Here is a 21,255-nt window from a genome sequence, read left to right as displayed (position 1 = left end):
CCAGTGTATATTGGAATGTTAATGTCTCCAAGCATATACTAAGCTTTTATAAATTGTCACCTAGCTCAGTGATTTTCAGCCTTTTTTTGAGCCGCGGCACCCTTTTTATATTTACAAAATCCTGCAGCACACCACTGTCATGTGTCACGTGTCATGCACCACTAACTCGACTGTCTCTACACGGTGCGTTAGCACGTTAGCAACACGTGCGGTACAGATATGACGTAACATAGTATACTATAGTCATGGAGCTGTATATGAGAACTAGAGAGCGCAGTCCCAATGCTGCACACTAAACGAAAACGTCCCTTCATGGACAGCGACATGATGCCTTCTAACCGGGCAAAATATTGATGAAGTACCCGGATGTTAATGCATTTTCAATGGAGATTCGCGACTGAACACACTCAGAAAAATGCTCGCAAAATACGTATTAAAATGACATTTTGTCCTGGATATCGAGCCAGTAAAATTAAATTATGTCAGGAAAGTATTAAACTTCCTCTGACACACACACATTCACAAATATTAGTGTTGAAAGTTACACGGATCTGTGCTGTTAAGCTACGCTGCTCGGCTGAGCTGCTGCTGTGTTCAACGCAGCGCGGCTCCTAAAACCATTACAATACATTTATATATATATATATTATATTTTTACACAATTATCCTTTATTGACCGAGTTTCATTCATGAAGTCAGCGGTGTGTGTGTGCACATCTGTGTGTGTGGCAGCACAGCGCGGGTCATTAATCTCATTATTTTAAGGTGCAAAAAAAAAAACTCCCCAGTCTTGTTGAACAATTTTTAGTCACTAACGATAAGAATTTTAACGACATTGGTCTAGCAGTGGAAAATATCAACTAGACATAAGTGAAATTAATGATCCGTGTCATCGGGCGACACAGGTACGGCAGGAGACATGCAGCTGTTTATCATCCAAATATCACGGACAAAGTGACAAGAACCAAAACCACTTACTTAGGGAAGGAAATATTGTCTCCCTTGTTCCTCCATTTGTGACTTTGCCAACATGCGCAGCTTTCCGGCATATTCCACCTGTTTCTTGACGAGACTAAGTGAACTTCTGTGCACACAAATCACTAACTTGCCCGGAATTAAAATGGAGATCACGCCTCCTTGTCGGCACACGGCTCAGCACTGCTGCGCGCTTTGCTGCCACCTGCCACACTATTACAACACATACACTCGATAATGGTGATATTTGATAATTGCCCACGGCACCCCTGACGATCGATCACGGCACCCTAGGGTGCCGCGGCACCCCGGTTGAGAATCACTGACCTAGCTATATAACAGGAAGTAGAAATAGCAGGTCAGAATAAGATGGTGTTTTTCATTTCATGGGACCTTTAACACCTGGCTTCCTCTAGTTCCTTTCATTAACCCATTCTACATCTGTCTTTTCCTACCCTCTTCTCCTCTTTACTCCCTATCCCATCCCTCATTCCTTTGCTTCCCTTTGCTGCGTTGGTTCAGAGCCCTCCCTTGCTGCGAGGGAGAGGCGGGGTGGTGGAGGGAGAGGGGGTGGGCGAGAGAACGGCCGTCTCTCTCTCCACGGTACTCCTCTCGCCTCCCAGCGCTACCCCGGTGAGTAGTGTGCAGGCTTGATTGCTGTTGTGCAAGTTTCAGTGGCAAAATTCTGTTATGGTTGGTAATAGGAATGTCATGATCTGATCAAGGTGTATTTTGACTGATATCTGATCAGTTAAACCCGATTCACTAAATTGGCAAGTTCCCTCTCACTTCAAGTGGTATTGGGGCACTGACTGATAAATCGTTATCAGTGGGGCCCCCATCGGTTGGCCGACAATATTGACAATGTGAGCCTTGCACAAATATATCTATTTTTGCCAATGTAAAAAAACATGTATATTACCAAATAAACAATGCATAATAAAACACTTGAGCTTTTGGAAATGGTGTGATTAGCTGTTTCTGTGTAGGCTCTCAGTTGTCCAGGTGGTTTCCCTCTGCAGTTGTGGGCAACTGTAGGGCTCTTTGTTGAAGCGTCCTGATCACCCCGAGCTTGTGTTCAAGGGGGTGGTTTGAACCAAAGAGCAGATATTGGTCAGTGTGAGTTGGTTTTCTGTAAACCCCTGTCTGGAGCTGCCTGTTCTCTCCAATCGTAACATCACAGTCCAAGAAGGCTAAATGGTTATTTCTGGCATCCTCACGTGTGAACTTGATATTGTATTGATATTGGGGCAACTGTTTGTTGTGATTTGGCGCTATATAAATAAAATTGATTGATTGATTGATATTGGCGTCCACCGAGTTGATGTGTTCTGTAAAGTCCTCAACTTCCTGTTGCTTGATTTTAACCCATGTGTCATCAACATATCTGAACCAGTGACTGGGAGGGACTCATCGACAGGCAGACATACTACAGACTGTACCCTGGGGACACCACTCTGTGCATCTATGGACTGCCCAAAATCCACAAACAGGATGTGCCACTCAGGCCTATTGTATGTGTATTGTACGTGAGGATGCCAGAAACAACCATTTAGCCTTCTTGGACTGTGATGTTACGATTGGAGAGAACAGGCAGCTCCAGACAGGGGTTTACAGAAAACCCACTCACACTGACCAATATCTGCTTTTTGGTTCAAACTACCCCCTTGAACACAAGCTCGGGGTGATCAGGACGCTTCAACACAGAGCCTTACAGGTGCCCACAACTGCAGAGGGAACGGCTAAAGAACAACAACTTGTCCGGAAAGCCCTCACAGTATGTGGGTACCCACGATGGTCCCTGGACAAAGTGCAGAAGTCCCAGAGAACAAAGAGACCAGATAGACAGGAGACGGAGACAAGAAGCAGAGGAGTGTCTCTCCCTTATTTAGCAGGAGTAGGGGAAAAACTACAGAGGATCTTCAGACAGCACAAAATCCCAGTTTACTTTAAACCGGTTAACACCTTGAGACAGAAATTAGTTCACCCTAAGGACAGGATCCCTAGTTACAGAGCAATGTAGTGTATTCTATCAGATGTCAGGAAAACTGTAACGAACACTACATAGGTGAGACTAAGCAACCTTTACACAAAAGGCTATACCAGCACCGCAGAGAGGACGCTAGTGGACCTCAGTCTGCAGTTCATCTCCACCTTAAAGACACTAACCACACGTTTGAGGACAAGGAAGTTAAAATATTAGCCAGAGAGAAGAAATGGTTTGAGAGAGGGGTCAAGGAGGCATTCTTTGTGAAACGTTTGAAACCCAGCCTTAACCGGGGAGAGGGTCTGAGACACGCTTTATCCCCTGTTTACAATGGGGTACTCAGGTCAAAGCAGTTTCAGTCTTTTGTTCATGGTAATGAGTTATTCACGTCATCAGCAGAGTCGTCAAGGGAGCCATCAGGAGAGGGACAGCTGCCCTGTCATTAGGAGGGTGCTAACTAGAGCACAGTAGGTGCTAATTAGAGCTATTGTTTAGTCACCAACCTATAGCAGTCTACCTCTCGGTATGAGGGGTCTGGTTAGGTTTAAAACTCCAGCTTTTGTGACTTCTTGATTATTCTTCTCTACAAGAATCAAGACAGAAGTCAGACCACCAGAGCAAGAATTTTAGCTGAGGAAGCTTCTGCAATTTGAAGCGAAACGTCCTCGCGTCAAGCAACCCAGTCCAGTCGAAGATTCAAGCTTCTCTAGTATGTGATTAGCTGGTTTTTCCAGCAGAGGGTGCTCGGATGGCATTGTTTACAATGCTGCCACGCATTGCTGTGACCCCCATCACCCCTTGGTCACATTCACAACAAGACAGGCGATTCGACCAGTTGTCATTCATTTCAGAGTAAGCGTTTTACAGCAGTAAGTCACGTGGTTGCTCTGCTGCCAGCTAGTTGGGGTCAGAATAAACGAGAATTCTATGCTGAGCGATGTGACTCATTCTGAATGAAGGCAGTGTGATGTACATATATGGGTTGTTGGTTATATTTAGTTATTTCTAATAAAGTTCATGTTTAAACTGTCAAGCCTTAATATTTTTCTCATAAGGGTTTGATAACAAAATCTTAGTAATCATTTTAATATTTTTATGTACATATCTGTATCACCCCCCCCCCCCCCCCCAAAAAAAAACAACAACAACAAAAAATAAAAAAATTAAGCTATATCGATTGGGCTGTATTTCAGATGTGCAGTACCGGTAGAGTGATAAGTCAGTCAGCTCTGCTGCTGAGTTCATCACAGAGTTGTGGTGAGTGTTATAAAGTACATTAACACTCTGCTTCATTTTGAATATGCATCAGGTCTATTTTATTCACACCGATCATCAGCAGTGAACATTCAGTATTGCTCTCATTCGTAATGGTGTGCTGAAGCAACAAAACCAGCTAGTGCACCCACAGTGCAAGTTTTAAAATCCTTCTTGTTTACATCAGATTCCATAAAACAAGAATATCGAACAAGCCAGGCTTAGGGATGGGTATCAAGAACTGGTTTCTTTCGGGTATCGTTAAGAAATGATTTGATCCACCGACATCAATAATAGGGCTGCAACAAACGATTATTTGGATCATCGATGAATCTGATGGAGTTTCGACACGATTAATCGGATTAGAGGGGAATTTTTTTTTTTAAATGTGCCAGGGAAACAATTTTTCTCTCCTTCCATCACTTTATTTAACAACAGAACATTTGAAAACGTAAAATACTTGAAAATCAACAAATCGTCAAATGTCCCTTGGCTGTTGAAATATAAAATAATAAAGAATAAAACAGTTTATAATAAAGAACAAAAATAATTTCAAATGGCATTGCTTTATCAAAGTGCTGAGTTGCCATAAAACATTGAAACATATAAATGTTAACCATAAAACCTAAATCAAAAATTGTAGCCTGACATATGTGCAACATTCTCTGTATAACTTGTAAACTGTGGTCATTTCACAATGACACATGTGACTCATGTCTCTTTCTCTAAAATTGTATTGTTGCATTATTAGTTATTATTACTATTATTGTTGCTATTATTAATATATAAATAAAAATAAATTAAAAAATATAATTTGTAATATACATTTGACTCTTTTACGACAACAAACATTGAGCCATTAATTATTATACAGGAAACAAATGCGCAAACATGCTGAAATGCTAGCAGCTTAATGCTAACTTTAACATTGAAAACGCCATAGACATTTGAGTACATTTCGTATTGTTACATGGGAAACAAGGTACCAGTAGATTCTCACAAATGCAACAAGACCAAGCATTCATGATATGCACACTCTTAAGACTATGAAATTGGGCTATTAGTAAAAAAAAAAAAAAAAAAAAAGTAGAAAAGGGGATGTTGACAATAATAGTAGTGTGGCATTCTGTCAGTGAGTTCATCAGTTTTGTGGAACAAACAGGTGTGAATCAGGTGTCCCCTATTTTAGGATGAAGCCAGCACCTGTTGAACATGCTTTTCTCTTTGAAAGCCTGAGGAAAATGGGACGTTCAAGACATTGTTCAGAAGAACAGCGTAGTTTGATTAAAAAGTTGATTGGAGAGGGGAAAACTTTTACGCAGGTGCAAAAAATTATAGGCTGTTCATCTCCAATGCTTTAAAATGGACACACACAAAAAAAAAACAACAACCCAGAGACGCGTGGAAGAAAACGGAAAACAACCATCAAAATGGATAGAAGAATAACCAGAATGGCATAGGCTCACCCATTGATCAGCTCCAGGATGATCAGAGACAGTCTGGAGTTACCTGTAAGTGCTGTGACAGTTAGAAGATGCCTGTGCCATGGGTGTTTCAACAAGACAATGACCCCAAGCACACTAGTAAATGAGCAAAATCTTGGTTCCAAACCAACAACATTAATGCCTCGCAGATGTGAAGAAATCATGAAAAACTGTTATACAACTAAATACTAGTTTAGTGATTCACAGGACTGCTAAAAAAGCACTTTGAACATAATAGTTTTGAGTTTGTAGCGTCAGCATCAGATGCTACTATTATTGTTTTATTGTTGTATTATTTTTACTAATAGCCCAGTTTCATAGCCTTAAGAGTGTGCATATCATGAATGCTTGGTCTTGTTGGATTTGTGAGAATCTACTGGTACCTTGTTTCCATATAACAATAAGAAATATACTCAAAACCTGGATTCATCTTTTTAGTCACATTGCAGTACTATTATTCTGAACACTACTGTATGCTCTTTAGGGTTTTAGTGGGGAAAAATTAAGAAAGTGAAATAAAACAAATGAAACCAATAAATCAGCAGCTCAAAGCACTCCTTCATTGGTTCAAGATTCAAAGCAAAGCTTGGTTGATTATATGGAAGAAACAAAACATTTGCGGTAAAACAGTTATTTAGCAACTAATCGATGACTAAATTAGTTGAAACTATTTTAATAATCGATTTTAATCGATTAACTTGATTAGTTGTTTTAGCTCTAATCAATAACTTTTTGCTTAACAATTCCCTTATCAGTCCTTCAGAGTGGCCGTTGTTTTTGTGGGCGTTTGTCAGGAAAATGATCATTTTTCTACATTGATTACAGGCCCTGCAGTGGGTCTGTAATCAGCTTTTCTGCAGCGTGGAGTTGCTTTGAACCTTGAACCAATTGAAGCAGTGATTCGCAGATAGAAGCATTGCTTCAGTTTGCTGCTTCGTTGATTCATTGTTTTATTTCGCTTTATCTTAATTTTCCCCGCTAAAATCCTAAAGAGCATATGTTAAACTGACTTGTTATGGTTTTCTGAAACAGTTGATAGATGTATTTTATAACAATGCTGACGTGTTAGCATGTCTATGGCATTTTCAATGTTAGTTAGCATTACGCTGTTTGTATCTCAGCATGTTTGTTGTGTGCATAATGGCTCAGCGTTGGTTGTCGTAAAATAGTCAAATTGTATTTTTTTTAATTTTTATTCATATATTAATAATAGCAACAACAATAATAATAGTAATAATAACTCATAACTATTAATGCTACAATACAGTTTTAGAGAAAGACAAAAAGAACCTGATGAAACAAAACACAACAGAAAAGATAAAACCAACTGATGAAAATAAATAAATATAGCAAAAGTTTTCTGTGAACACTTAGTGACTCTTACACCTCCACTTCATTCATCCCTGTTTTATTTAAGTTTAATGACAATTTGTTTTGGTCAAACCATATTTTCAATTTGTTAATTTCTTCAGTGATTTCCTCCAGAACTGTCTGCCAAGCTAGAAAACTGCTGCATCCTAGTAAGAGCAGAATACTACTTGAATGAATTTGAATAAGGAAAGTTGTTTTTTTTTTTTTTTCTCACAAAAATGGATGCTGTACTCACTCCAGTTTATCGTCTGGAATAGTCCCAGATTGCATTTCAAAGCTTCTAGAATTCAAACATTTTCGTGCAGGTGGTGTTGGGGGCTAATTTTGGGTTACAGCTTTTTCTTTGTTTTTCACCACTTTCATCCCTGAATATGTCAATCGTGAGTCACTTTTGTGCGGATTAAAGTCACTAACTGGGACTCCTGTCTTGTTGTGAGAAAGAAACAAGAATCGTCCTCCGTTCTGTTCACACAGCTCCAAACGCTGCGCGGCTTTATGCCGACTCAAGTTAGAACGATACAGTCGGAATTAATAACTTCAAAGCGAAATGCTGTTTAAATCAATTGACACCTCTTTTCAAATGTTGTAATACAAACAAACTACAATTGATCAAAACTTCTTTTTTTTTTTTCCCTCCCAAAATGAGACGTCCTGCACTGACCTGCAGCAGCCGGCTGAGCTCAGTTCAGAGGTACGGAGAGACATTCATGCCAAAATGTCTGAAAGGAAATGCTTTTGACAAAAACTACAGATTTTATGTCCAGAGATCAAGGATCCAGTGACCAATTTAAAATGTTGTTCACATAGAAAACCTGTAAAGCCTACTTTTAGTACACAGAAAATTCACAAGAGGTATCGATAAGGGAGGAACTGGATCGATAAGTGGAATTGATAACGGCATTGATATCGATTAAAATCTTATCAATACCCATCCCTAATTATAAGTAATAACCACTAAAACACTTCAATCAGCATTGCTTCAGATGTGCTAGTTTCTACGGAAATGAAATTGATGAGTCATAAAAAATAAAAATAATTAATACAAAAAATCTTTTATATCGAGGAAGAATTTTAATGCATGATTTTCAGGTTGAGCTAAAGCAGTACCTACAGGCATGTGTGATGACGTCACAACTGTCCGGTTAGGGAGACGCGGTTTTGTTCAGCAAGAACTGTCAAGAAACTTTCTCGTCACTATTTGGAGTTGTGTGGAGGTAGGAATAGCCTTTTGAATGCTTGAATAACGATGTCAGTCGCACAGAGAAATCAAATAACAGTGACATGTTCATTGCTCCCAGAATGTTGGTATTTCGGTCGTTGAACTTTCCTAGCAACGAATGTAAAGCCCCGGTGACACAGCACTAACGAAGGACACCAAAGCCAAAATGAAACAACAAATCTGGACTTAGGTTGACTTTCGGAGACATTGTTTAACCGGCATCCAGCTTTGATCGGTTAGCCGCTGCATGAGGTGTCATAACGTCTGATCGGTTAGCCGCTCCGTGAGGCTGGGCATCCACAGTCGGAGTTTGTTATTCGCCCTACTGCTGTCTCCCTCTGGCCTCTTCTGTTTTTTTGCTCAGACTTGTAGACTGAGTGTTTCGCTTTATAATTTTCGCTTTTTTGGAGAACACACAACGCTTCACAAACATGGTAACTGGCCCATAACAAGTGATCAGTTAGCTGTGAGGCATCATAACAAGCTGTTGTTTCTATTGATGCCACATGCTTGAGTGAGAAGCTCACTAACTGGAAGTCTCTGCAGCGCAACTTGAAAATTGTCCATTGAAGGAATGGTCCCCCCCCCCCCACACACAGACGTACAAAAATGAATGCATTGATGAATTAATTTGTTAACCACGTACAGTGGATTGGCTTTAATGTGCTTGTGCAATATATCTAGGAAAATACAAGTATCTGATCTTGACTTGTATTGACAGATACTAGTTACTAAATGACTTTGATTGTGATTGGTGTTTTGAAAATCTGATTATGTGAACGGGACATACCCACTTGGAATTGACAACAATCTTTCTGCATGCCACTACATTTCAGGTGCTGCTGTCAGTCTGTCAGCAAGTGGCAAGCTGCAGTGGTAGAGCAGCAGCGCTCTAACTCAGTGGTTTTCACCAAGTTTGGTGACCAAGCCTCTGGAGTTTTTTGAGAGGAAACTGAATGAACAGTGGTCACAAAAAGAAGATCCAGGCTTTCACTATTGTAAATGAAAAAGCGACTGAGGTGTCATATTAGGTTGCATTACACATAGCAAAAGCAGGTAAACCCCACAACATTGGTGAAACATTAATCTTACCTACTGCAAAAGATATGTGTTGTGGTGATGATGGGAGACGCTGCGGCTGCCAAGCTGAATCTCATCCTGATGGCAGATAACACGATCCAGCCCCGCATCTTAGACATGGCATCTGATGTGAAGGAACAGGTGCTGGACGCTGTTCATGAGAGCCTGTTCTTTTCTATTCAGCTGCACAAGTCTACCGACATGTTAGCACAGTATCCGTGAGGAGTTTTTGTTTTGCCATTCTCTGGCTATTCGCACAACAGCAGAAGAAATATTCAAGGCTTTGAATGATTTCATGCAGGAGAGTCGCATTGATTGGAGCTGCTCTTGTGGAATATGCACTGATGGTGCCATGTCAATGACGGGCTGTCACAGCCTTCTGGTGAAGCAGGTGCAAGCGGTTGCTTTGGATGCACTATCATCCATCGCTGGGCCCTGGTGACTCAAGAAGATGGCAAAAAAGAGCTGTGCACAGTGCTGGATGAGGAAGTGCTCCTATTTCTTGATGAAATCAGCACTCCATTGGTGAAGCATATGAAGGACATGAACTGGGTTGCAATGTCGGCGTATCTTTCTGATATATTTGACCTGATAAACACACTGAACAGTTCCCTGCAGGATAAAGAGTGTCTTTATGGCACATGATCAAGTCTCTGCGTTGAGGAAAAAGTTGGACCTGGGGTGTGGTCATGTTAAAGGGGGCTCAGTGGAAATGTTCCCGACCTTGGAGGATGTTGTGGAGAAGGCAGGGCTGCAAGGTGGACACTGTACAGCAGGTGATCATTGCACAGTTGGAGAGGCTGCCTGAGCAATTCACTGAGTATTTTGGAGAGGATGCCTTGGCTAATCAGTGGGTGGGAAATCCATTCTCCTTCTCAGTGTCATCCTGTGATGAGTTGACCATGCAAGAGGAAGAGGCCCTTGTCAATCTGAACTCTAATATGGACTTGGAAACAAAAAGCTGAGTGAAGTGTCAGTTGTGTACTTTAGGCTGTGGGTGGAGACTGACTTCCCCCACCTCCCAAAAAAGACAATACAGGAACTACTACTCTTTACATCCACATACCTGTGTGAGTGCAGAAAAACTGCACTCACACAGGTAAAAAGCAAGAACCGGTCAAGGCTGCGGGTAGAGGATGATGATCGTTTGCTCCTCTCCACAGTGCATCCCCGCATCATCCGCCTGTGCGCATCAAAGATCCAGACTCATTGCTCTCACTAAACAAGAGGTGAGACTAGATGAGACTGCGACTAGATGAGACTAAATATGTATAAAAGTTGAATTATTTATGTTAAAATGTTAGTTATGCCAATGACATTTAGAAACAGATGTTTAAAAAAAGATGCTTAAAATTTGACAAAAGGTAAAAATAGAATAGAAAGTTCTTTAAAATTGCATGTTTAAAATGTTTGAAAAGGGTATAAAATGTGTGAAAGAATAGAAGGTTCTATAAAACATGTTTAAAATGTTTACAAAGGCTGTAAAATGTGTAAACGCATAGGCAGTTTCTTAAAAATGCATAAATATATTTAAAATGTGTTTAAAATCTGTAAAAGAATAAAAAGAAACACAAAGATGTTGAAATTGTGTCTGGGGGGGGGCAGCTATTCATCTGATCTCTGAGGGGAGCGCTCACTCTCCCACGCTTTGAAAACCGCTGCTCAAGCTTGTATAGGCTTTTTTTTTTTTTTTTTTTTTAAATTTTTTTGGAACAATATTTGGCTGTCTTCTGAAATATGCTGGGGTGAATGTACAACTTTCATCCTCTGAGCCGCGAGCAGGTTTTTCTTCTTTGCTGCACCTGAACTTCTGTTGAACGGGCACAATCATGGCCAGCAGGAGGTAGAACTCTGTAATATTTTGTCCAATATAACAATATTTACAAAGTTTTAAATCATAAAAGAAATGAAAGTTGAATTTTTTTTTTTGATAATTTGCAAGAATTGAAAAAAGTGAATCCCTGTATAAATGTTGCAAAGCGTGCACAAATCTTTCCAGTCCAAAGAGGATTCCACATGCTGTACAAGTAAATCTTTTTCTGTTTTATCTCTCTTGACTATCTCTCCATTCTTTCCATGCTTCCATCTGTCCTCCAGCCTTCCTTTCAGAAGAAATTTGATTCATTTTTGTTATGTGACTGTTGGTCTCAGCCGAGTCTTTCAAGGCTTCATATTTGCGCTGAGGAGTGCAGAACATTTTTCTTCTTAACAATCTGGACAGAACACATGATTTATATAGGGTTACTGTGTAGTTTATACTGACTGTGACCTGAATACATTCTGTGTAAAATATATGTTCAGCTTTTTTGCTTTTGTGTTACCAGACGATAGGCCTGTAACTCTATGTGGTGGATGTGGCATCGTTGTCCATTTATTGCAATATGATCTCAAAAACTGACTTTTTCTAATTTGGCAAGGGTGTAATATGGGTCATTGTTCCCGTCTTTAAAAAAAATTATATTCACAGATTTGTTTGTTTGGGAATGGTGGCCATTTTTATGCCGAAAACAGCCGATTTGTGTTAACTTTTCTTTTAGTTTAACAAGGGCACAATATTAGTCATTAACATTATTCCTATCTTGAGATTATTTGCATAGATACGTTCGTTTGGAAATGGTGGCTATTTTTATGCAGAAAATGGACATTTTGCCTTGGGCTTTAATTGAGCTGGTAATCCACAGGGCCCTTGGCACTCCAGCCTTTTCAAACCACACAAAGTCTTGTGTCTCGTTAGTTTAGTTGTGTTCCAGTTTCTGTTTTTTTCAGAATGCACTATGCTGTTGGTTTTAAATCTAGACACTCTACGGCTTTACATCAGACTGTTCTGTGGCTATCATGATTTAAAAAGAAAATCCAGAGAATCCAGAATGAGTGTTCTTTTTAAAAATGAAGCAGTTTTGCTGATTAACAGTCAATGATGCTGTTAGTAATATAACCATTTTTTTTGTGACTTTACAGCAGGAGCGTACTACCCTGCACAGTCACAGTACACTGCATCTGTCCAGCCAGCACCCGTTCTAATCAGCCCCGCCCAGCAACAGCAGCAAGCTCTGCCTCCTCAGCAACCACCGGTACAGCCACCGGGTCCACCAAAGCGGGAACGCAAACCGGTAGCGTGTCACAACAACAGGACAGCGGAACCCTTCTCTGGGTTTTACAAACCTTGAATCGACAGCAAGTGTATTGTGTGCTCAGTGTGGAACTTTCCCTTTTACCTGAAAATAAAAGTATTTATGCAGTTGCAGTTGTGACAGGATGGTTGCACACTGCAACATTTTTAATGCTGAATACATTTTTTTTTTAAGAGGTGCGTAACCAACAGCTGTTCTCTCTGTTGATAGATCAGAATACGAGACCCCAACCAGGGTGGGCGTGATATCACAGAGGAGATCATGTCAGGTGGCAGGTCCTTGTCCACACCGACGCCTCCTCAGGTAAAACTTCCATTTCAGAAAGTTGTTTTTATGGATTCCTTTCAAGCTTTGGTTCAAGGCTAGCACGTGTAGCAGCCCACACAAGAGATCATTTGTGTTCTGAATTTTAGTAAGAATGACATATAAACATGGTTTTCATAAAAAAAAAAAAAAAAAAAAAAAAAAAAAAAGCTGTGGTGCTTAAATGTTTAGCATGCCTGATAAATGTTGAGAGGTAGCAGAATTGGGGTGGAGAAAAGGTTTTTAACTGGCTCAGCTCTGGATGTGTAAAGTTTGAAGCTTATGTAATCATTTCTAGAATGGGGGGGGGGAGTTTGACTTTTGACTTTGAATGTAACAGCTGTTTGAGTGCAACACTTCACTTTGAAGAGGTCACTGTCTTGCATTTGGCAACTGAATCTTACAGCAATTTGCTAGAGAAGTGACATTATGACTGGTATGCTTGAACAAAGAACACATTGTTGGAGATGAAACAAAGCGCAGCATTGGAAGTATTTTCACGTTAATCCCGTGTATCTTAGTTTCTTGGCCCTGCTGGTTTTTCAACTATTTTCCACTGTGTGGCCTGTTACGCTACACATCAGCCTCTCAGATGAGTTTGACCTTTGCATCCCAGGCTGAGGGCCTTGTATTCAGAGCTATATGCCCCCCCCCCTCCTCTCTCCGCATGTTTATATCTAATCAACAAAGCACAAATTGAGCATGGCGCTATATTGATAAAGCAACACCCGCCCTACAGCAAAGGCGCATGCATTTGCAGCTTGCCAAAATTTTATTGGGTGGCTAATTTTTTTTGGATTTGTAAGCACAGAGTTGTCAGTTGAGGGTGCATAAAATAAAATACAAATGTTTGTGCATGGTGAAAATGATTGAACAACTTGAGTAAAAACAATTGCAACAAAAGCTTGGTGTTGTTGTAGATCATTGGCTATCACTGTTAACATTGCGTTTACAGTTTAATGGTGTTTTTTTTTTTTTTTTTCCTTCAAATGTGGCTCATGTTGTAATTTTTGGAAATTTGTTTAGGCATTCATAGCGGATGGAAGTTCTGCTCAGATTAATGGTGAGATTATACAACCTGTGGCAACAGTGACAAGAACAGGTGAGTATTTTTTTCCCTGTGAGAAAATTAAAGTAAAATTTTAGTTTCAGTGCTAATAATATTACTACAGGCTCCCCCCCCCCCCACGCCCCTCAAAAATAATATATATATGCACATTTAAAGAAATGTAGTTTGTGTTCATCTTACAAATGAACTAGCTCAGCTCATTTGTTGAAATTTTGGTGTGCTTATCATAATTAAATTTAAAGCGTTTTTCAACCCTTTACCTGGAAAATTGTTTCCAGTCCATCAGCTGTCAGACACTGATATTGAGCCAGAAAATTATTATAGTGTCATCAGCCACATCATTTGAGTCAGCAAAAAGTTGGGGGTTGTCTCTTTTTCTTTCTATCCAAGGTGATCAGACACAAATGTTCCTAGTTTGCAGTGGTGGGGCACAGTTCCGCTAATCCTCCAACCAGTAATTATCGAAGCTAACGTTTTCATTAGTAGATTAGCTTTTCAGATAACTTTGAAAACCATCAGCAGACCAATTAGCTTCTGATAATTTTTAGACCACTAATATGTTTTTGCAGGCATAGTGAATAAAGCTTAATAGTTAAAAACATTTGTGAAGTCTGAAATCAAAGATTTAAGTGCCTACCTGTTACATGCTTGTAGCATACAGACAGCTATGAGTGGTACAGCTCTATCCTCTGCAGGCAGAGGAGAGCTGACTACCAGGCAGAAAGAGGGAGGGCGGTGGGAGAAGATCATTTCTCTTCACACTATACAGACTCGCCGGCATATCACACAAGTCATGCATAGATAGACAGTTTTGACTTATGGTTAAAATTTTAAACAAACTAATTCTGGACAAGTTATTGAAATTAATATCTTCTCTGTCGTTTTACAAAGTGAAAATATCAGCTATATGTTTTAGTTTTAAATGCACTAATTTTAAAGGTTTGTGTTTAGACAAACATGCTGCAATGCATTATCGGTAAATTAGTTTCCTGACGAGTGGTTGGTTGGTCGGTATAACACACATTACTGAAACGTGTGGTGGGTTTCAGTTTTCAAATTGCCCTTTTTTTTTTAGAAATGAAAAAAAAAATATTTACAAATACAGATTTATTTGCAAATCAATACTGAAAGTTATCATTTTAGCTTTTATCTGTAACTTGCGCTAAATTTTTGGGGGGGTTTATCAGTTTAGCTTTATAAAAGCTTACTTTTCAGTTAGCAGATTATTTTATAAGTCTGCGGACACTGATCTCTGTGTAGATACAAATCAGTGTCCTCGGATACGCGGAACTTCGCAGAGGAAAAATGCCACTCAAAGCGTAGCTGTTGCGACAGTTGTCGTAAAGCGAGACTGGTTGGTTGCTGCGGCGATGCTGTGTGGCTCCTGCAAGAAAGATACAAACCTCTCGTGGCCACGGAGCTCTGCGGCTGTGGTTACTGAGACTGCGGCGCTGTGGATTTTTCCACAAGAAGTCTATCCTTGCGGGCTGCTGGAGCGCTCTGCATCAAAACAGTGAGCGTAGTCTATGGACCCGTTGCCGGAGTTGGCCGCAGCTCCGCACAGCAGAGTGGCCCGCTGCGGCACTTACCGAGCCCGCACACTCGTTAAGCGCATCGTAGGCAGTGAGAGCATAGCTTAAGCTAAATGTAGCATGTGGACATCGCAAAGTTTTAGAGCTCAATAGCTCAAGTTTTTAAAAGAAGAATTTTGCAGCATGTCTGTGTCATGGAGCGAAATCAGACAGAGAGGAGATGGTGAGGAAAAACAGTTTGATTAGGACAAGAATCTGTGGAATTGTCGCTGGCTTCATGAACACACATGAAAGATAAACGGGAAAAGCGAACGGTGCCATCAGAAAACACAGTAAGAATTTTTCTCTCCCTGGAAACTAAACCTTGTGCAGTTCAAACAGGATTTCAGACAAGATTATGTGACTTTTTATTCTTAATCTAGACTTTTCTTTCATTGGAAAAAAGACATTGTGGCTTTGAATGGATTTACAGGAATTTACACAAGGATATGTTCAGAATAATAGTAGTGCTATGTGTAGGGCTGCAACAAACGATTATTTGGATCATCAATGAATCTGACGTGGTTTCGACTCGATTAATTGGATTAGCGGGGAATTTTTTAAAAATGTGCCAGGGAAACAATTTTTCTCTCCTTCCATCACTTTATTTAACAGAACATTATTTGACAATCAACAAATCGTCAAATGTCCCTTGTCTGTTGAAATATAAAATAATAAAGAATAAAACAGTTTATAATAAAGAACAAAAGTAATTATTTCAAATGGCATTGCTTTATCAAAGTGCTGAGTTGCCATAAAACATTGAAGCATATAACTGTTATATATGGAGAAAAAAGGTATTTTTTTTGTTGCTGCAAATGAACAATTAGCATAACCAGTTAACCATAAAACCTAAATCAAAAACTGTAGCCTGACTCATATGTGCACCATTCTCTGTATAACTTGTAAACTGTGGTTATTTCACAATGACACATGTGACTCATGTCTCTTTCTCTAAAATTGTATTGTAGCATTATTAGTTATTATTACTATTATTGTTGCTATTATTATTATTAATATATAAATAAAAACAAATTAAAATATTATAATTTGTAATACATTTGACTCTTTTACGACATCAAACGCTGAGCCATTAATTATTATACAGAACACAAATGCACAAACATACTGAAATGCCAGGATCTTAATGCTAACTTTAACGTTGAAAACGCCATAGACATGCTAATGCATTAGCATCGGCGTTAGCATAAAATACATCTATCAACTGTTTCAGAAGACCATAATAGGTCAGTTTAACATAAAAAAGGTAAATATTCCTCAGACATATGCTCTTTAGGGTTTTAGTGGGAAAAAATTAAGATAAAGCGAAATAAAACAAATGAAACCAACGAAGCAGCAGCTTGAAGCACTCCTTCATTTGTTCAAGATTCAAAGCAAAGCTCGGTTGATCATATGGAAGAAATGAAACATTTGCGGTAAAACAAAGTTATTTAGCAACTAATCGATGATTAAATTAGTTGACAACTATTTTAATAATCAATTTTAATCGATTAACTCGATTAGTTGTTTCAGCTCTAACTTTGTGACTAAAAAGATTAATCCAGGTTTTGAGTACATTTCGTATTGTTACATGGGAAACAAGGTACCAGTAGATTCTCACAAATCCAACAAGACCAAGTATTCATTGTATGCACACTCTTAAGGCTAAGAAATTGGGCTATTAGTAAAAAAAAAAAAAAAGTAGAAAAGGGGGTGTTCACAATAATAGTAGTGGCATTCAGTCAGTGAGTTTCAGTTTTGTGGAACAAACAGGTGTGAATTAGGTGTCCCCTATTTAAGGATGAAGCCAGCACCTGTTGAACATGCTTTTCTTTGAAAGCCTGAGGAAAATGGGACGTTCAAGACATTGTTCAGAAGAACAGCGTAGTTTGATTTAAAAAGTTGATCGGAGAGGGATAAACTTATACGCAGGTGCAAAAAATTATAGGCTGTTCATCTACAATGATCTCCAATGCTTTAAAATGGACAAAAAAAAAAAGACGCGTGGAAGAAAACGGAAAACAACCATCAAAATGGATAGAAGAATAACCAGAATGGCATAGGCTGACCCATTGATCAGCTCCAGGATGATCAAAGACAGTCTGGAGTTACGTGTAAGTGCTGTGACAGTTGACGCCTGTGTGAAGCTAATTTAGGATCATTTAAATATGCACTTCTTTTGAGACTTTTTTTTCTTCCAGGAGATACTGAAAATGTATCATTAGATACAAAATTTGTTTGGTTTCTGGGGCCCTGTGGGCCCAAAACCCCAGCTCGACCCCCTGCAAAACGTCCTCAGATTTCACAATTTTCATTTCACAGCCCTGATAGTCCACTGGCTTTCTTTAAAGAATGAGCTCAGTGTGAGTGTGGTGCCATACAAGGTACTATTGCCCAGGTAATTTTACAGTCAGGCTGGGATTTGAACCGAGGATCCTCTGGTCTCAAGCCCAACGCTTTAACCACTGTCACCTCCCCTTTAATTAAAAATTAAAGAATTTTTCCGTGTAAATATCTCATGTTACAATGGGAGACCCGTGGCTTATAGACAAGTGCGGCCTATTTATGTACAGTTTTTTTTTTTTTTTTTTTTTTAATAAATTACTGGGTGCGGCTAATATTCAGGTGCGCTCTATAGTCCGGAAATTACGGTACATTTACATTGCTGTTCTGTTTTCCTTGCACAGAAGAAATCATGGAACCTCCTCCTAACACTGAAACCCCACCACCTGAGACAACAAATCCTGAGCCTGAGATTGAGGTCAGACAGGAAGCGGACAGCCGGATGGTACCGACAGCCGAGTTAAGTACTGTGCCTGTACCGTCAGCACTGGTTACTGAGGTACCACCACCACTGATAAAAGACCAGCAATCCAATGCTTCCCTCCATTCACCAGCCATGTCTAGTTCTGTTGCTACTGACGTAAGTAAGGATGGAGACGCTATGGACGCACGTGTTGGCTCTTCGCCATCATTAGCAGCGCAAGAGGTCCTTGTCAAAAAGGTGGAACCGCAGATTGCTGCAGCTGAGAAGGCAATTAATAATGAGGAACTGGAGGATGTAACAGAACAGGAAAAGGAAGAACCGGTAGCCATCAATGAGTCGGTGCCTGAGGCTGAGGTCACAGCAACAAGTCTGCCCGATGGCACGTCAGAAGAGATGACGAGTCAGTCTGTAACAGCAGCACCAGACGTGTCCTCTGAATCTGTTGTCCAGGCTCCACCCTGTGTGCAGGAACATACCAGTTCTGTGGCCCAGGTTCCACCTTGCTTGGTGCCTGAACCTCGGCCTGCTGAGGCTGAAACGGTAGAGCCTCTTCTCTTAAATGGTCTTCCTCAAGACAGTGAGGAACTGTCTGAAGATACGGTACTTTCAGATGCTACAGTCCTCGAAAAGGATGATGCCTCTCAATCTCAGGAATCCACACCTGGGGCTGCAATAGCAACACCAGCTCAGGAGAAGGAGGTGGAAGAAGAGGTGAAGGAGAAAGGTGATGATTCTCCTCCTGTGACTGTTATCTGCCCCACAGAGGAAACTACTATGCAAGGTAAGGAGGACTTTTTTTTCCTTCTTTCCTTAATTTCTTGTGAGGTTGCTTTGTGTGAAATGTTAATGTTGATATTCTGTCTATTTTTATGAAGCTGCTATATCTGTGCCAAAGAAGAGTAACTTGAAGGAGCCCAACAAAAAGGAGACAAGTGGGGACATCCTGGATGCCTTCAAAGAGGTGTGTAACAGTTGCAAGGAGAATAAGAAAAACGAGACGAATAATAAGTGTCTGTGGCAATAGTGGATTTGTATTTGAAATCTTGTTTTAAACAGAAGTTGATTGTAATGTGATGTTTGGTTTTGTGTGTGTGTGTGTGTGTGTGTGTGTGTGTGTGTGTGTGTGTGTGTAGGACCAGGCTGGCAAGGCTGCTTCTGAACCTTCTACTCAGGCTGATGTTGTTCCTGTTGCTCAGACCGTCACGTCTGCAGATACTACAGATGCTGCAGATGAGATCAAGGAGGAGAAAGAGGACAAAGGGAGTGCAGAATCTGAAGCCACACATGACCCCACTGAGCAGAAAGAAGAGGACAAAGAAGGTACGTTATCAACCTGCCTTTCAACGAACGGGGGAGAGAAATATTTTACATCCCTTCTGTCTGTACTTAGTATGTGGGATGTTATAGTTCTTGTGTCGGTGTGTGGATGCGCATTTATGAACATAGAAACACAAACCAACAACTGACAAAAAAGATTTCATAATTTGGGATATAGAGTTGGGTTCATTAATATTTGGACATTTGCTCATTTTTGTAACTTTGCATCTGGACACTACAGTGGAGTTGAAATGAAACGGTCGATGTTTGTCATGCAAACTGTTTTCATTCAGTCATTCATTCATTTCATGCTTTCATTATATATATGCTGTAACTTTATTATTTTCATCATCAGCCATTCTGACATTTTTTACAATTGAGCAATTGGACAACAGCATGTAGAAAAACCTGTTGAGGTGGGGTGATTGTCAAGCACCTTTCATATGTCCCAGACAAGACAGAAGCAGCACCCACGCCTGCTTCAAAGCTCCACTGCTGGAATGAGCTTCTGCGTGAAAGACATGTATTGTTTCTTGACTTTGAAATATCAAGTTGACTCATCATGCAGAATTTTCTACATGAATGTTAATTTTGCACATTCCACAGAGCTTTTGAAGCAGATAAATACAGATGAGAAGAAACGCTACAACAGGGATTTTCTGCTGGGCTTCCAGTTTATTGATGTCAGTTTGCATAAACCAGAGGGGCTGCCTGCCATCAGTGATGTGGTTCTGGATAAGGTAGGTTTCACTCAGAGCACCATCTTCAACCAGAATTGTTACATCAAACAGTATGTCATTCTTTGTGCTCTCATAATGGTCATTGGTTACTAAATCTTCAATTGTAAACCTAAATTGAAGCGGCACACTATAGTTTTCGTCAGTGGCAGTGAAAGGACCCCTGTGATCAGCCTGCTGCAGGAGATCATTTTTAGTCCTTTGACCCAAGGTCCATAGCACTACTGCCATCAAGATTTGCGTGCAATTTGTATTGCACTGTCCGATGATTTTTTTTTTTCTGAGAAACGCTTGGATTAATTTTTCTGAAATTTGGTTTAGGCGATCCTTAGGGGACATTCTGGTTATGGTAAGTTGAACTTTCTCACTGAATCCCTGTGGTGCCCCCAAGCAGGGCAAAGTGTTTTTTTTTTTTATTTTCTTTTTCTGCTTAATTTTGCAAAAAAAAATTCTTTGAGCCTGCCTACAGGCAAGAAAAGTGTCATTGTCCTTGAATCGATCTAAGTGCCCCCCAACAGGGCCCAAAATAACTTTTGTACACTTCTCAATTTATTGCTTTTAAAACTGTTTCATTACTTTTTCAATAAGTCGTATACATCAGTTCTTTGAATCGGTGTCAACCTATGCAACGGTTTTAATTTGAAGGTCCGCATGACCTCCAATAAACAGTAAACATTGCGCTCTGTTGATTTTCTTCAAAGCTTTTCAATGGATTTTTCTGAAATTTGGTACAGACAATTGTCACTGTTTGGTTATGGACTTCAGAGTTCTCAAGATCTCAAAACAAAATTAGGGTTTAATTGTTGATTGTGGTAGTACATGGTATTACAGCTGTTTGACCATTCCCATGTTTTGTAACAAATATCTTTAGATCTGGGTTTTTGTTTGTGTGTGTGTTTTTGTAAATCTGATCTCTACTTCTCCATTGTTCCATTTTAGTCTTGTCTCAGACTTAAGTGTGGCAGGATGTATGAGCCATGGCAGGATCAT

At 39.9% G+C, this 21,255-nt stretch overlaps 1 protein-coding gene across 1 annotated transcript in view; it reads left to right on the top strand.

Moving 5' to 3' along the window:
• eif4g1a (eukaryotic translation initiation factor 4 gamma, 1a) overlaps positions 1–21,255 on the top strand; it is a 53,322-nt gene that overhangs the window by 10,177 nt on the left and 21,890 nt on the right. The window contains 8 exon segments of the mRNA XM_034183003.1: positions 1,498–1,608; positions 12,329–12,480; positions 12,712–12,804; positions 13,831–13,906; positions 18,132–18,992; positions 19,087–19,172; positions 19,345–19,531; positions 20,135–20,268. Coding sequence (XP_034038894.1) covers positions 1,498–1,608; positions 12,329–12,480; positions 12,712–12,804; positions 13,831–13,906; positions 18,132–18,992; positions 19,087–19,172; positions 19,345–19,531; positions 20,135–20,268 — 1,700 coding nt within the window.

This window comes from Thalassophryne amazonica, chromosome 12 (assembly GCF_902500255.1).
Source record: "Thalassophryne amazonica chromosome 12, fThaAma1.1, whole genome shotgun sequence".
Classification (NCBI taxonomy): Eukaryota; Metazoa; Chordata; class Actinopteri; order Batrachoidiformes; family Batrachoididae; genus Thalassophryne; species Thalassophryne amazonica.
This window is presented reverse-complemented; position numbering and strand designations above follow the sequence as displayed.